This window comes from Buteo buteo, chromosome 22 (assembly GCF_964188355.1).
Source record: "Buteo buteo chromosome 22, bButBut1.hap1.1, whole genome shotgun sequence".
Classification (NCBI taxonomy): domain Eukaryota; kingdom Metazoa; phylum Chordata; class Aves; order Accipitriformes; family Accipitridae; genus Buteo; species Buteo buteo.
This window is the reverse complement of record NC_134192.1, coordinates 22,535,866-22,553,946: the sequence shown is the minus strand read 5'-3', so window position 1 is coordinate 22,553,946 and position 18,081 is coordinate 22,535,866. Positions and strand designations below refer to the sequence as shown.

Here is an 18,081-nt window from a genome sequence, read left to right as displayed (position 1 = left end):
TGATGAAAAATCCATTATTGCTGATACAGGAAGGAGAATGACATTCATGCTGTTGAGTGAATGAGTGTGTATGTTTGTGTTTCTTAAAGTAGATATTCCTGAAAATTGAGAAAAACACATTGGGAAGTTAAACATTCCACATATTTTGAGTATAATACTTTTTTTAAAAAAAATACACAGGTATATTATTATGTAGATTACTACATTACATATGTAGATTCATGTAAAAATAATGTGCTGGGTTTAGTCAATAGAATCCAACAAAGAAATAGGTTTTTAAGGTATCTTGACTCGTAAAGTTTTATGTGTCCACAAAATATTGTTTGTTTAGCTGTATTAAAAATTATAATAGGCATTTTATTGTATGTTGTGCTGTTCTGGACTGAACTTGACATTAAGGCATTGTGTGCATTAATTGATTGGCTCTCTAACACTGGAAAGTGGCTGCCCATTTCAAGTTTCCACACAGCGTTCAACTGTGAGGAAAACTGTATGGTCCTATACTACTTGTTGAGTGAGAGCTACTGAAAGGACCTTAGGTATATTATGTATCTTCAGTGGTTAAATTATACTTAAGATACCAGTTTTTATTGTTACACGTATTTGATAAAATGTATGGTAATTCATTTTAGATTTTTGACTTCCCCAAATTAGTTAATGAAATGTGAGTAGGTCAAAACAGATTTTATTTAGTCAGAAGCAGTATGTTAAAAAAAAAGGCAATGCCAAGTGTGTCAAAGTGTCAATCTGTTCACAGCAAGCTGCATTTATTAAAAATTCCAAGACAGAGGACATGACTGATTAGTGATTATAAAGATCTCAATATTTCATAGCATTTATGTCCCTTATGCAAAATATATATTTTTTTATTTGTTTTTTGTTCAGTATAGGATGGACAGCAATGATTATTTTTTTAATTTTTTTTATCATTCTGTCATTACTGTAATGCCATATGTCACTAACAGGAGTCAAAAAAGTTTTTTTGGAAGAAGAACCAAAAAGCCCTCAGTCTAAAAGCAAATTAGACCTACAACAGAAGAATTTCTGTGTGTTTGTAAATAAAGGAACACCATTTTTGCAGTCAGTTGTTTCATTGAACAAATTCCTCCTTTCTGACAGAGTACTTATGATGAGTTGTATTCTGTAACTGCGGTATTTCCAACTGCACCTTTGTAATTGTAAGTAAAGTCATCTTTCGAATTCCTTCTAAGATAGATAAGTGTGGTTGATAATGATGATCACTGCACTTAGACCAGAGTATCTTAAACTTTCAGGAACAGTTACTTGATGACCCCAGCTGTGTCTGATAAGTTTACAGTTTTGTCAGGTGTTCTCAAGCTTACCAATGGCTTTTGCAATGTTTCGAAGCCACTTTGAGACATAGTTTTCGGCAAATTAGATTTTATATATATGTATAACCATGATATGCCTGAATAGTCACTGTTGGAAGCTACATATTAATCTAGAATTTTGTTTTAAGTAATCATTTTAGATAAATTAAGGCAGTCATAGAGTCATTTAGATTGGACAGGACCTTTAAGATGATCAAGTCCAACCGTTAACCTAGCACTGCCAAGTCCACCACTAAACCATGTCCCTAAGTGCCACATCCACACGTTTTTAAATACCTCCAGGGATGGTGACTCCACCACTTCCCTGGGCAGCCTCTTCCAGTGCTTGACAAACCTTTACATGAAGATATTTTTCCTAATATCCAATCTAAACATCCTCTGGCACAACTTGAGGCCACTTCCTCTTGTCCTATTGCTTGTCACTTGGGAGAAGAGACCGACCCCCACCTCGCTACAACCTCCTTACAGGTAGTTGTAGAGAGCGATGAGGTCTCCCCTCAGCCCCCTTTTCTCCAGACAACCCCAGTTCCCTCAGCCGCTCCTCATCAGACTTGTGCTCTAGACCCTTCACCAGCTTCGTTGCCCTTCTCTGGACACGCTCCAGCACCTCCATGTCTGTCATGTAGTGAGGGGCCCAAAACTGAACACAGTATTCGAGGTGTGGTATTGTGTAGAATAGTTAAATGCTTCAGTTTATCAAGCAGTTTAAAACCCTTTTTATTTACTTAAAATGTTCAGTAAATATTGTAGAAAATTAATTTTATGATACTTCTTTTGGGGTGTATATGTAGGACTTGGACTTTTTTATAATGTAAATCACATCAAAATGATAGTTTTAAAGATTCTCAAAATAATTAGCTGTCTTTTAATTAAATTTAGCATTGAAAAAGGGGGGACTTTACATAAAATGACAGATAATGTCCTTAGGGAATACCACTAGCCGTTCTGTGGAACACATTTTGGGAACTTCTAAAATACTACATTTTAGGGTGTGAAGCTGAGCTGAGTGTGGAATTGTAACTTATCTTACTCTTTTATTGGGAGTTACAGGTTAAATATACTGAAAGGTGATTTTTCACCGTTTTAAGATTACGTTCCCATGTAGATATTTTATATGCTATTGGTAATTATATTTTTGTGTAAATACTATTTGGAAAATACTAAGTTTGTCTTGATAGTTCTGTAAACTAGCTGCATATGATTTTGTAATGGGAAATTTTCTCTAGAAGATTATCACCACTCTGCTATCTCAGTGCAGATGAATTCAGCTTTTTAAAATCAGTCTTGTAAGACTTAAAAATCTTTTTCTTGATATGTTCACAACGTATGCCATGGGATATGCATGATCCCTTGTTCTAAATCTCCAGAATACCTGTTTAAGAGGGACTTGTTAAAAAGGAGATTAATACAAAATGAATATGGTGTGATCATGAACCCAATCCATCTCATACTGAGGTGGGAAAATTATGAACAGTACATCCCATTTTGCCAGGGAGGAGTTAGCACACGTGTAGCTTAAAGCGTACCCTTTTTTGTTTTTCAGGTTTGCGATATTCAGACCCACAGCGGATTGCCAGCTCCCGATCTGTGTGTTGGCCCTGCATGCACTATGTTGGTGACCTCATACCCACCAAAGAACAACACTGGAGCTGGCCTTTAGGGGTAAGGTACTGTTCCACCACCACCTCCTTTTTAGTATATTACAATACAGTGTTACGTAATTTGCTAAACATTTTAATATTAATATTCCTATATTGTAACCTATGGGATATAAAATAAGTATATCGGACATTAGAAAAATATGAAAAATTGTAAAACCACGGGACTTATCTTGCCCTCATGTTATCCCTATGGGCTCCTATGGTGGGTGTGATATCACCAGCATAGTGCATGCTGAGGCATCACATGAATTGGGAGCTGGCAATCCACGGTGAATCTGGACATCACACACCTGAAAACAGCGAAGTAAGGTAAGTTCGAAGTTGGAAGTGTGCTGAGTTTTCCTTTAAACCTTGTTTATTCAGGAGGATTCAGCATATATTTATAAAGGTTCTCTGTTGTGTTTTTTCAGTTAATTTTAAGTGACGAGATAATAATATGTAGTGCTTCTGGTGGATGAGTCAGATCTGGAAGACACTTTCATATGCCATTGACATAAAGTAAGCATTCCTGTTCCTGAGAACTATCACTGGGAAAAGTCATCAGATAATTTAGCACTGATGGGTTAGCAGTCTGTGATTGAAGTCATATTACTTAGACAATAGAATATTTTCATGATCTGTTTTTTAAAAAAAGTCATAAAATTTTGAAACTTGACAAAGATTATATGTCCTGCTGTGTTGATTGTTGTCCCCTTATCTAAATGTGTTTAAAAAATAGATTGAAAACATGAAATTTACTTCATATAAGAGAGCAATTTAAGCAATAGCAATTGTTGATTCAGTGTCTTTTGTTGAAGTATTTGAAACAAAAGGCAACATCTTACAAATGACAGTCTATATCAGTATCATTTTCTCAGTCCAGTTTATATTTTTCAAATTTTGTTATATTACACTTTTGCTTTTTTAGAAAAGTGATTCCAGAAGCCCTGAATACACAGGCTTCCTGATATGTTTCCATTACTTTATCTTAAATTGTAGACACTGAAGATCTCTGAAAACACACAGGATGGTTGATGGTGGGGGAGTAACCACTAATTTTAAAAATAGTGTTGTAAGTTTGCCCCTTTAAGACAGGGCTGCCTATTTTTTAAAGGATATTAAAGATTCGGGGGCTTTACTTGAAATGGTAAAGCACAGCATGTGAGTGTACATGCTATATCCATGTATTTTACTTTATATTTTTGGCTGAAAATACTTATTCTTATAAAATTTGTAAACTTCAAAAATGGCTTTTTTTTTTTCTTCTTTGTGTAATCTTTGTTGTATTGCAATCGATGTCCTGGTAAGGCAACTATCTAAATTCTGTGGGTTTTTTCTTTTGTTGTTTCACCAGATACATAGTGGTGTACAGTCATTGTCACCCAATATTAGTTGAGTAGTTGGAAATTTTTGGCATAAAGAAAACTTCTCATCACATGCATGTGCTTACTCCACTGTTCAGTTGGAAGTTGCTGTTGTTAAATAACCTTCCAGTACGGAAATATTTATTTTCTACGTTAAACTGATAATGTGTTATGTTTATAAAATTTATGAGTTTAGAAGAAGTTGGTGTTGCTTGAGTTGCAGATCTGAAAATAATTTTACTACCACCTACCAATTCTAAAATTACAGTAACAGCTTACAGTTAGTGATTTCTTCCACCCAGCCTTTAAATATTCTTTCTGCATTTTGGCAGCATGTCTAGTCATACAGCGATATATATAATCACTCCTGCCTTGTACTATTAGTTACCTCCAGTACTTCAAAGACTCATACATGCAGTGGAAATGTTCATTGTACTAAAATTAAACGTATGTGTATCATTTTGAAGAATATGGATGAGAAACTTCTATAAATGTTAAAAACCATGCAGAAAAGAAAATGGTCTTTAATAAATTCAAACATAGTAAATGTATGGAAATACTTTTTCCAAGATAAGTATCTTTTAGCATCTTACCTTTTCATGTTAGTAGAGGATGCATAATCCTCTCTTCTAATAACTCCGTGCTGGCAGCATAAAAAATTTCCATTAGCAGATGCAGTAACACTCCCATACTGGATATAAAGATGTACTAATAACCTGATGCTGGTAAACTTAAGTGTCAAAGGAATATGCCAAGTTCTCTGTTGTGGCTTTCTCATCTGTGGTGTTCATACTTTTAGTGTTCTAATTGTCCTGCAAGGTAACGTCAATGCCATGCAGTACATCAGATTCTAACAGATTAAGGTGATGTTGTTGCTGGCGTCGATGTTATTAGAGATGTAGAATGGTTTTTATTAAAAAAACAAAAACTCTTTTCCTGAGGAAATTTTAATTTTTTTTCTACTGATCCAAGTTTGATATTTTTTCAGCAATGCAATTAATCTCTTATTTGCAAAAAGAAACAGCTAAAACATAGCATTTTTTTAATGTTTTCTGTTTAATTTTCATCAAAATATATAACTTTCAGAGGTTCTAAAATGAAATCAAATACTTACTTGTACTTACCTACATGATATCTAATTCTGTCCTCAATAACTTCTATACTCTTCTGATGCAGTCCAAGATTTCTGAAATAGAAATAAGGTTCCTCAATGTGGGGATGAAAAACGGTGTTAGTTGGATAGGTGTTTCCGTGGAATCCTGTCTGTGAGCGGGAAGAGCTTAGTTTGGGATTGCTGTGGTGGATTCCCACCCTGCTGCGGGAAAGGCATCTGCTCCTTTTCCAGCACGTTCTGAACCACTTCGCATGACTGCCTGGAGTATTAAGAAAAGCTTAAACTAACTCCAGTTTACCTCAGTACACCAGGCTGTAGCCTGAAGTAGTTAAAAGCAGCTCTTAAGAGCAGTCATCACTGCACTGAGGGCAGGAAACTTAGAGGGGGATTGGGAACCGCTGCAGCCATCCCGAGGTAAGCCATCCTTTCCTCAGTAATCAGAGCCCTCCGTGTCCGCATTGAGCAGACTCTGTTCTTAGTCATGAAACGCTACTGTCACTTTAATATTAATTTCAAAGATTTTTTTTTTTAATCTCATATGCACATATTTTAATGTTATGTATGCAGTAAATTGCTGTATCCCTGCAATGTATTTAATTCAGATTTTGTCTACATTTTGTGGAGTTCTTCTCTATTTAGAGGACTTCAGTGGGTGTTGAGCATTGCACAGGTTTGTGTTGGCCATCTGCACAGGAGCTAATTTTATCCACTGAGGGAAGTGTGTTGGCAATATATATGTTAGAAAGATGCTTAGTTCAGTGGCCTTCGTATTGGCAATTTGGGGTATGTATATGGATATCTATGTGAATACCCTTTTTACCAAAATAGTGTTACTTCTACACTTTTAATAGTTTGAATGTAATTTTTGTTGTATAAATAAAATGAGCATTTTGAATATACAGACCAAATAATCGGAGTGACTAAGTTGCATACATAAAGAATGAAGTCAATTTCACGTAATAGTATTTAGATTTATTGTCACTGCATCTTTTAATGCTGTATACTATACAATAATCTTCATTAATTTATATGTTTTCAAGTGATAAAGTGGATAAAATCATAATTTCTTTTAGGGTGAAGATGTCAAATTTTTGATGCACACTTCTTTCATTGGGAATATACTCTGAGTTATCACTCTTCATAAAAGCTTCAGCTACTAAATTTTAAGTCACTAGTATCTTAAAGTAGTGAAACTTTTGGGGACTCTTAGGCTGCAGCAGGCAATTCTGTTTTAATTTATAACACTTCTGGATAGATGTTTAATTTTACTTACTGATACATTTTTGCTTTCTAAGTGTAATAGTTTCAGAAGTAACCAATTCCCATGTTCTCTTTGATGACAAGCTCCCTCTTGTGTTCTTCATTCTGTAATTCTTGCTGTGTTTCCTGAGTTGCAATAAAATGAGTACTGAACTTCTGGAATCTCTTTTAAGTATCTTGAGATGAACTGTTTCGTAAAGGCCATTTATGAATACAGACCTTTACTATGCATGGGGATAATAGTGGAGAAAATCATGCTACTGATTACTTTGACTTTTAAAAAGCGTGTTTGAACCTCATTATTACTCTCTTATCTTTACAGTGGATGATGTTGGAGAAAAATTGGACCATATAGGAAGCACTCCCTTGAAAATCAGTACTGAGGTGACAAATGATGATGTTGCTAAAGATGACGGTTTTGGTTCAGAAGTTATCAAAGTGTACATATTTAAAGCTGAAGCTGAAGATGATGTCGAAATAGGTACCTTTTAAGTTCTGTGTATTCTTCCAGTAGCATGAAGTATTTCAGGGTCTTTTTGTTTGTTGTTCTTAATTTCATTTAATCCACTGGCTGGAATGTTTTTTAGAATGTGACATTTGTGGAGGCTGCCCATATGCAGTAAATACTGGGTGTGTATTAGTCTCAAGTTCTTTTCTGATTAGCAGTAATTATTTTCAGACAACCAAAGCCCAAATGCAGAAGTGTTTGAGTGTCAGCTGCTGCTTTTCTCTGATGTTGCAAGATTGTGTCAGCACAGAAAAGCCTTTAGAGTGGATTCCGCTCATTGAACAGTCTTTGGTGGCCTTGATGCAGAGAGAGGGGAAGATTTCTGGGGCTTTAGGCATACAGTCATTTCCAAACCTAATCAAGAAACTCAGAACTGCTCTGCAGTTCTCTTTTGCAAGGGATAGACCAGCACTTCCAGGTGCTTTGCAAGTGGACGTACAACTAACCCATGTTCTGTTCTTCATAACCTGTAAAAGCAGAGTTCCCCTTACAGTTGTTTTCTGAGCTGAAACTTTTGGCTCATTCCACTTTACCCTTTGAATTTAGGCACTGAAACTCTGCCTCACTGGAACATATCTGGCCTGGAGCCCTAGGGCCATTCACAGGGCAAATCAGCCTGACTCAGTTCTGAGTTTATCTCCCATAGACAGGTAGCATTGGCCTGGCTATGCTGTGAAAATCTGAAACTTTAGACCGGACTATGGATTAGATCAGCCAAGTCCTTCAATTAGTAACAATCCTGGTGCTGTTTTTCAAGTGGCTTGAACTGCTACTTCAGGAAATTTTCAGCTGTATGATGCCTTTATTTTTCTTCTCTGAGGAACAAGTCATTTTTTCAGCTCAAGTTAATGGCAGAAAAGGATTGTTCCAGGGATGATCAGACTGCTAGCTAACAGGGCAGTTGTCTTTGGTTTTCTCTCTCAGGGTAGGTTCAGTATTAGTTCAGACTGTCTTATGAGTTGCTTTGTATCTTTTGCAGGACGATACAGTGTAGATTTTGGAGCCTATTAATCAAGTCCTTCACAAGGTTGCCAAAGTAACTTTACATGTTTTGCTGTCCTTTTTGGAATAGACAGTATCTGATTCGGCTGAAGGTTAGTGAGTATTTCTGTGAGGCCCTGGGATTTTCAGTATTTGATCTTTAATTCCTTTCAAGTATGAGAAGGAGGTTGTGAAGACCATGTGCTTCCTAAGACTATGGGGAAAGGATCTAGAGAAGCACAATCTTGACATCCCTTATCTATTGTGACATCTGTTTCATCTGCCAGTTCCTACATGAATTGCCAGGCCCTGTTCTTGAAATATGGTTTCTTCCTCTGGGAGAAAGTCTTGATGGACAGACCGCTCATGCAGCAGCAGGAAGAATCAAAATCTCTTATGGCTGAAAACTAATTTACAGCAGGGATGTTCTCGTGAGCTACTCCCAGTGCTTCTGATATAGCCGTGAGGTAGTCATGCAGATTACCCCATTCATTACTGGTGAGTGCTTCTGCTTGGAAAGAGCTGACTGGATTGGTAGTGTACATTTGCTGCTCAGCATTAAGGAATACAGAAACTGAGATCACAGTCTTCACAAAGAATATCCGAGATTCAAGTTTACCCATTAGCAGTAGTCTCTTGATCTTTTTGTACATGGGGGTGGGGTGGAGGGCTGTTCTTAAGTGTCACCCATTTGCATTGCAGTCTAGTTACTCTGATAAATGTCCTAGCGAAGCCACTTTTGACAAAAATTACAAAAATAGGCTTGGGTGACAAAATCACTTTTCTTTTGTCATAAATGTGGAAGAGTAAAACTTAAAGTATAAAAATAAGTATTAAAAAATACCTGTAGTTTTGGCATACACACATACGTATACCAACTATAAACTTGAGAATCAATGACTAAAAGGAAAGTTTGTTTTTGACTGTCGATATGGAAGAGATATCCTGTGCGGGCATTCAGGCAGCATCTTCTGCCATTTTACATGATACATATAATTGCAGGTTATGTACCTTGCAGTGGAGCTTATTTCTCTTTCAATTCTTCAGAATTACCTTACCTGTTGCAAACTGTCATAACGACCAAATTTCTAAATTTCTGAAGTCTTTCTCCTTGCTTCCTTGTGATCTGTTTTGTGTTGTCTGGCTCATAGGGGTACCTGCTATCTTAGTTGGCCATTTTGGCCACCATTGCCTTCAAAAGCCTGAAGGTCTCTGTACACTGTATTCCATAGACATCACCCGTCCCAGGCATTTTAATATTATCTCTATTTTGTCTAGCTTGGGAAAAAGAAATTCCACATTTTGATTGCAGTGGGAGAGCTGCTTCTATTTGGTTGGAAGAAGGATGTTTGGCAAAATCTCCTATTTACAAAACACTTAACAGGGAGTGATGGATCAATGTATTTGATTTGGACTCAACCGCCTAGCTGAGTATTTTCCTTCAGGACCATTCAAAGTAGCAAACAAGGACTCTTGTTATATCAGGTGTTAGCTTGTTCTGCCATAATCTGCAGCTTCTGTACTCACTGTTCAGTCCCTGAGGTGCGTGGAAGACTAAGCATCAGTATTTATCTGCTACCTCTTTCTGACTCAAGCATCAGTATCACGTTCCAGGTTGGAACTTGTTCTTTTGCCTCCGTTCAAGTAAGTCAGTGGGTCAAAGCTTGCCAGTCACCTGGAGCAGGACTGTGTGGGCAGTTGTTCTAATTTCCATCTTTCCAACTGTTACTCTTCAGATTGTGTTGTCTCCAGGGATTCGGTGTGGCACCTTCCATCCCTGCTAGCCTTTCTTTCTAGATAATGTTCTTCTTGTTAAAGTAATTGGCAGTAACATTTGCGCTCTCATGGTTTGAGAAGTGTAACCCCAGTGTAAATTACTACTCAGTCCTGTGTAATGACTGTGGGACATACACATTAGAATCTTTGTAGGAAAAATTACCTAAGAATCAGTTTTTGCAAGGTGAGTAAATAGGATTTGGGGAGAGAAAAAGGGATAAGAATTAGGTGTTCACATCTCGAGAGAATTTAAAGGCTGTGTTCGGAGCAAGATTAGAATTACAGTCATTGTTTTGGTGGGCATGGGCAGGTGTCTGTTTCCAGTCGCACCCGAGTTCACTGCTAGCATTCATGAAAGGCTCTTGATCCTTCTTGGTAGTGATTGTTCAGCCTTGAATTTATCAGGACATGCTGAGAGACCTTTTTCCTTATCTGCTCCAGAGTATTAAACTTGCATGATTTTGTAACCGACATGGATGTAAAAACATTTAATTAGAGTTTTATTAAATACCTTTGTTGCAAATAAGAAAGAAAATACTTAGATCTGAATTAATCTTAACAGTGGCTTTGTTTACACATACTTTATGCGTTTAACTTCTTTTTGTTAAAGGTGGGACAGAAATTGTCACAGAGAGTGACTTTCACAATGGACATTCTGTAGCTGGAGTAATTGAACAAGGAGGTGTTGGTAGAATGCAGCGAGAAAAAATGGTTTACATGGCTGTTAAGGACTCTTCTCAGGAAGATGAAGATATTAGTAAGCATAATAAGAAACATTTTTGTTTCTCATGCTGTTTTGTACAACAATATAAACATCATGCTCAAGGACTTCCTTAATTTTTCTGAAGGATTCTTCAGCCTGAAGTGGTAGAAAACTAAGCTCATCTTCTCTAAAAATAAAAAGCAGGCTATAATTATTTAAAAGTGATGTGGATAAATGCACTTTGTGCATACTGTATGCAATCATTTCATTATTTATATTAAATTTAATATGTCCATGGATGAAGTTAATGAGGTTAGTCAAATTTCTCATTTTTCTGTTTTCCTACTGTGAATTGCCTTGTTTAATCAGCTTTCTGGCAAAGTGGCAAATGAATGTCATCAGTTACAAGTTTATAAGTTTGTATATTTGAATTTATGTTGGTATTTGGTTTGGATTTATATTTATTGATATGTGTTTTCTCTCTTCAAGGAATGTCTGAATAAACAATGATCCCCTAAGGGAAGGGGTGGTTCTAAATGCCAGAGGAAGAAAAGTAATTTATAGCGGGTATCAATCAGAGTGAGAGCAAATTAAACGAAGGAAGATTTAGGATGAGCAGAATAAAATTAAAGATTCATTCTTCTCCTTTAATCCAGGCTGTGCTGAAATAGCAGATGAAGTTTATATGGAAGTTATTGTAGGTGAAGAAGAAGCTACATCACTTCCAGACACACAGCTTGAAGACTCTGGCGTGAATAAAACTTTTGTCCCTGTTGCTTGGGCTGCTGCTTATGGTAGGAATCTGTATACTTATTTTCTGAAAATACCTTCCATTATTTTCTCCCTAATCTAGCTTTCAGAATTTCTGTGCAAAGGTGATGATCTCTCACCTTGTCCTAGGGGTTTGGAAACAGCTCCTTCTGATCTTTTAGCAGTGTCAGTTAGTGGAGTTGATGAAATGATGTGAAAAATTATTTTGACATCATTCATGACCTTTTTACACATAAGGTCTGTAGGCTTTTTTCAGTTCAATATGAAGAAAACAATTCCATTTTTACATTGGTGGGTTTTTTCCAATGCTGGCTTGTCAAACAGTTACAGATTACTTTAGTAGTTGATTGTCTTGCATACAATGGATTGCTATATGTTGAGTTTTGTGAAGTAGAAAGGAAAGCTTTTAGAACTTGATTGCAGCTCAGATGTACAGAACGCATGGGTTTTAATGGTTATTTAGGTTGGCCGTTGAAGATCTTGCAAAAATAGCCTTAAGTATTTTACATAAGCTAGGAGGAAGGGGAAAAAACTTTAAAAAGGGAATAGTAGCAATAAATTTGTAAACATGTTCCTAATAATTTTAGTTTATATACCTGGTTTAAGCCTGTTAGTGCTTCAGGTTAGAAACAAAAAGAAAAAAAGTAATTTGTTCTCTGCAGCCATGCTTCAAATACTAGAAGTGTCTTATCAGCATATATTGCAAATTCTGAATATTCTTGCATTTCATATTATTGTTTTGGATTTTGGCATACTATGTGTATATTAAGAGGGTATCAGGTCATCCGTGGTTTATGTTGTAATTAAGTAAGCAAGTTAGTTAAAATTCATTGGTGTAATGTTTCTGAGCACAGTAGTTGGGCTGATAAAATGGTTTAGAACCATGGAGCCTTGTTACGTAGCAGTAAACACTTTCAGTCCAAAATGAGGAATATACTCTTAAGGTATTACTTCCACGTCTGCCAGAACTTTGTAGTGCCTCATATAGATGAGTGCTGAGCAGCTGATAAGGTGCAAGTCTTCTTATCTGCCTAGTTCTACTCCAGAAAGATAAAGTACTTTGATTTCAAGAACAAATTCTGGATTTCAGATAACCTCGTTTCTGGATCGGTATCTGAGGTTAAATATAAGGTTAAAGGTTTGCAGAAACAAGCACATTAATTATGAAAAGCAGGAAAGACAGTCAGCGTGGTAAGCATGCAAACACAACTTTAGTGGATATTAACTGTTCACAAAGATGTGACTTTATTTTCTGGGGCTCATAGTTAACAAAATACTGAACTGATTGGGAACTGCACATCTCAGTATGGATAGAGTTAAGCTGTTACTTATTAGCTAAGTTAGCTTTCTCTCTATCAGACTTTCAAAGCCATAGTCTTTAAAAAGAATTGTAATTTATAATGACTAAAATACCATTTTCTGCAGGAGATGAAAGAAGGCTACCCAGAAGATATGAAGATGGTCAAGCGGCAGGTAAGAACATGTAACTGTGCTTGGTACAGCATTAAAACTAACTTGCTGTCTCTGAAAATACATACATTCATGTGTCAGTTCTCCTAATCAGTGAATGCAAAAAATTATCCATAAAGTATGTGTTGAAGGACTCCACAGTCTTTCTCTACTATTTTGAAATGAGAACAATCCTAGATACATTGTAGGCCTTCAGAGTGGGTGGGGGAGTTGGGAGGATCTGCCAGGGCTTTTAGTATAGTTTTGTAGTCAGAAAAGAGATAATGCAGTTGTTAAGAAGTAAAACCAAGTTAAATAAAAGGAAACAATCAGCATAACTGATAAGAAATTTATGTCTTGAGAATTATGAGAAATCAAGGAATATATTTGAGAATTAGTCAATGTTTAAACAATTATATTCTTTACTTTTGCCAGCAAAGATAGGTAGTGCTTTATATATCTTTTTTATATATGTTCATTGTAGAGGAATGGGCAATATTTTTTTTTTAAAAAGTAGATATGCTGCTGTGCAATTCCAGTCATCAGTCCCAAAGAAAAAAGTTGTTTAAGATTTTTTATGGTGTCTAATTTTTGTTTCTAGGAAATAACTTGGATACACGATTAGAAAACAAAAACGGTAATGCAACACAATACCTGCAGATTTGTGATAGCATTAGCACTAATAGAGTGCTAAAACAAAAAACCAAGAAAAGGAGGAGAGGAGAGGCCAGGCAATGGCAAACAGGTAAACACTGTATGGTTATGCGTATTGTCATGGAGTGGCACTTACTCCTGTACTATTCCCTTTTTTTTTTTTTAAGCTGGTGCAGAATTAAAAAATATAAATTATGATTTGCATATTTCCTGTGTCCTTCCCCCTCCAATTCTGTGCATAGAAAATGTAATAGTTTTTGCCATTCAAAGTCAGTACATGTAGGGCTGATGCAATTCATTTGAAGTTTGCAAGCTACTAAAAAGTAATCGTGGATATATTCACTGCACATATGATATTACTGATCTGTTTGAGCAGTTTCTAAAACAAAACTATATAAACTATAGGTGCTGTGGATTGGTTGTTTTTAAACTACTGAACCATTCTCTGTCTGCTGCAAGTGTAAGTGCATGAATCTGAACAGCAGTTGGCTGATTTAAAACTTCTTAATCAGTAAATTTGTTTCCTTCATAACTTGTTTTTGTTTGTTTAAAAACAGCTGTTATAATAGGTCCTGATGGACAGCCCTTAACAGTTTACCCTTGTCATATTTGTGGGAAAAAATTTAAATCCAGAGGATTCTTGAAAAGGCATATGAAGAATCATCCAGATCATATGATTAAGAAGAAATACCAGTGTACAGACTGTGACTTTACAACTAACAAAAAAGTAAGTTTCCACAATCATCTGGAAAGCCATAAACTTATAAATAAAGTTGATAAAACCCATGAGTTTACAGAATATACAAGAAGATACAGAGAAGCGAGCCCGTTGAGTTCTAATAAACTAATATTGAGGGACAAGGAGCCTAAGCTACACAAGTGCAAATATTGTGACTATGAAACTGCAGAGCAGGGACTACTCAATAGACATCTACTTGCAGTTCATAGTAAGAACTTCCCTCATGTCTGTGTGGAGTGTGGGAAAGGATTCCGTCATCCATCAGAGCTGAAAAAGCATATGAGGACCCACACTGGGGAAAAGCCATACCAGTGTCAGCACTGTGTCTTCAGGTGTGCTGATCAGTCCAATCTGAAAACTCACATCAAAACCAAACACGGGACTGATTTGCCATTTAAATGTGAGCACTGTCCCCAGGCGTTTACAGATGAAAAAGAACTGCAGCAGCACACAGAATTATTTCAAGGGCATAAGACTCATCAGTGTCCACACTGTGACCATAAGAGCACCAATTCAAGTGACCTGAAGCGACACATTATTTCAGTTCACACAAAGGATTTTCCCCACAAATGCGAGGTATGTGAAAAAGGCTTCCATCGTCCATCTGAGCTCAAAAAGCATAGTGAAACCCATAAAGGTAAAAAGATACATCAGTGTAGACACTGTGACTTTAAAACATCAGATCCTTTTGTACTTAGTGGGCATATCCTCTCAGTTCACACCAAGGACCTGCCTTTTAAATGCAAAAGATGTAAAAGAGGATTTAGGCAGCAAAATGAACTTAAGAAGCACATGAAGACCCACAGTGGAAGAAAAGTTTATCAATGCCAGTATTGTGAATATAGCACTACGGATGCGTCAGGCTTTAAGCGACATGTAATATCAATACACACAAAAGACTATCCACATAGGTGTGAGTATTGCAAAAAGGGATTCCGTAGACCATCTGAAAAAAATCAGCATATAATGAGGCACCACAAAGAGGCCATAATGTAATATATGATCTCAAGAAGGAAGCAATTTAGAAACTGTGATATGCTAATTGGGGAAAAAAAAAATCTCATGAACTGTTTCTCCTGGTTTCAAAGCTTGATATTAAATCATAACTTTACATTCTTTGTATTAAAAGTCTTAAAAGTATTAGGGTTGACAGGGGATCTCATAGCCCTATGATTGTTGCTTATCAGAACCTAAAGAGCACTATAGAATGCAGAAAGATGGATGAATGTCTTCAAATTAATAGTGTTACACATTGTTAAGCTATAGAAGACAAAACAAAGATGGTTGTGTTACCCATTTTGTCAGTAACAGCATTTGTCTCCAATATGAAAACAGTTCAGATATATGGTGGGGTTATTTACAAATTGTTTGCAAAGGCAACTGAGTCTAACTTCCTGTGCAGTTTTGAAAGGAGAGTGTTAGTCAGTCACTTGATCATAATGTTTTTAAATCGTGCCTGGAAATTAAATTCCAGAACTGGTCAAATTTGGGGGGGTCTGTCCCTTTTTTTTTGTTGTTTTTTTTGTTTTAACATTTCATATGGGAAACTTTTTCGTTTCCTTTATTAGTTTAGGTCCAACAAGTAATTTTTTAATGGTTTTCAAAGCTGCTAACCTATTTTATTGCAGGATATGATGTTTAAAATATAGCATTATGTTATGATCTCAAAGGTGGTGTTCTGGTGCTAGGGTTAAAGATGTATATGTATATAATTTCCCTTTTTTATCTGAAACTACAATTGAATGTTGTTCAGTATGGCACATACGACAAAATTAACTTTGACCTTTTTTTTTAAGGATAAAATGGATGCAGCTCGTAGTGTTGTGACTCAACACTCATTTTTTTTCTTGCTACTTTAAAATGTTCTTTAAAAAGAATATTAAAAACAAAGTTGGAAAATGTAGGGTTTTTTAATTAAAATTCAAAGTACTTAGAAGTTATTTAGGGCAGTGTTCTTAAAAGGTATGACTATTATTGTCCTACCTCCTAATATGAAATTTTCAATATAGACATAAAATTGCACCTTTTAATCAATTCTTTAAAAAAAAATCTATACCATACTATAAACATGCATTTTCAATCTGTAAGAAAGTATATATGCAGTATTTAACCAGAAAAATATGCTGCCACTAGAGTTTGGAGGTGGATCTTCAGTTTACAGTGTATACATTTAAAATATGCATCCCTTTAAACAATGCTTTGTGTTAGCATGCTGCAAATCAAATGGCGCTTAATATAACAAGCTGGTCTAGGGCTATTTAATGAAAAACCTGTTCATAAATGTTATGCATATAATGTGTATTTTTTACTTTTTTAGTTGCTTCATGTTTGCACACAGCTGTTCACATGATAAATTGTAACTTCATGCTATATTGTGGCTTTGTGTTTCAGATAATGTTCATGTTTTGTTTTTGCACCAGATGAGAATCAGTTCCTTGAGAATAAATTTTTTTTATATTTCTAAACTTCAGAAAGTTAAATTTGGGAAATCTCTTAGAAAAATACGTGTTTTATGTGGCTGTAAAAAATGATGTACACGCTGTAAAATAAGATTGTCACTGTTATGTGGGATTATTATTTCTAAATGTGTTACTCATCGTAACGGGCATACAATAAAACGCATCTCTTGCACTCCAAATATTTTGGAGTTTGCTTTTCATTTATGGTGTTTAGGAAAGTCTCATTCTGTGTAAATTTGCCTAATATTTTTAATTACATTATTCACCGATTAATATGTAATTACATTTCAAGTAAACAGGTTGCTTGAGGTATATGTATCAGACTATTGAAGGGAGAGTGTTGCAAGTGTATTTGACTAACTCTTTTAAGTTACAGGTAATGTATTTGTGCTTACTTCTAAAATAATTATCAAATGTGATACTGACATTCCTTTGAAATTTTTTCCTTTAAGTAAAGAGAACATAAAACTTCTCACATGTTTTGGGAAAAGCCAGGTAGGTTTAGTCTTATTTATCTGTGTAATAAGAACAGCTGCAAAATGAAATACTAAAAATATTACTATCTTAATTTCCCTCTCTTTCTAGAATGCTTGAATTATTAAATCAGTAATAGATTAAAAACTTTTAAGAAGAGAGTGCGATATTAAATGAACTCTTCATCAAGGTTTTCCAACAGGCTTTTAGCCAGCGAACTCAGAGGTTTTGTACTAAAAACTAGAAATGATGCAGACATGAACCTATTCATCTGTTTGTTTACACTACTTTTTTGTATGCCCAGCAATCAAAGGAGGAGGCCGTAGCATTCCAAAAAATCTTAGAGATTAAAGTTGTGCTTTTTTTGACAATTTTAATGCTTTATTCCTGACCGTTATATTGAATACATAGACTGAAGGAGTTTCTTCATAGCAGACTGAAGATGATCATTCTGACTCTGTGACAAAGCACACATCGGTGCTGGCTCATTTTTCCACCTTACAGATGGACGGAATAATCAGGTACTTTATTATGAGTATTTTAAACATTTTCTATAGCCAGCTTTGTAGAAAGACTTGTCTATGAGTCCCTCACAGTTCGAGGGGTACAGAACAGGACGTGGGGGCTTGAAATGGCAGAAGTTAAACTTCTGAAGAGCCAGCATTTTAGACAGCGGTATGAAATCTGGACATGATGCTTTTAAGCATTGCATTCAGATCATGTTTTGATACCTTTTATTATTCATACTTGGTATTTACTGGTGAACTATATTAACGTTTACATTTTACAATGTATATTTGAGGATAACAGTAGTGTTTCTTCCAAGAAGTGCAGTGA

The 18,081-nt window shown here is 35.7% G+C and overlaps 1 protein-coding gene across 7 annotated transcripts in view; it reads left to right on the top strand.

Moving 5' to 3' along the window:
* ZNF711 (zinc finger protein 711) overlaps positions 1-16,951 on the top strand; it is a 30,218-nt gene extending 13,267 nt beyond the window's left edge. For 5 of the 7 annotated variants that reach the window (XM_075054336.1, XM_075054338.1, XM_075054337.1 and 2 more), the window contains exons 4-9: positions 7,053-7,211; positions 10,606-10,752; positions 11,355-11,492; positions 12,895-12,942; positions 13,520-13,663; positions 14,130-16,951. In XM_075054336.1, coding sequence (XP_074910437.1) covers positions 7,053-7,211; positions 10,606-10,752; positions 11,355-11,492; positions 12,895-12,942; positions 13,520-13,663; positions 14,130-15,307 — 1,814 coding nt within the window. In that variant the 3' untranslated portion in view covers positions 15,308-16,951. Of the gene's footprint in view, positions 1-3,020; positions 3,323-3,423; positions 3,512-7,052; positions 7,212-10,605; positions 10,753-11,354; positions 11,493-12,894; positions 12,943-13,519; positions 13,664-14,129 lie in introns of those variants that run through there. The other 2 variants (XM_075054341.1, XM_075054342.1) reach the window with 2 other exon arrangements.
* The last annotated feature ends 1,130 nt before the right edge of the window (positions 16,952-18,081 follow it).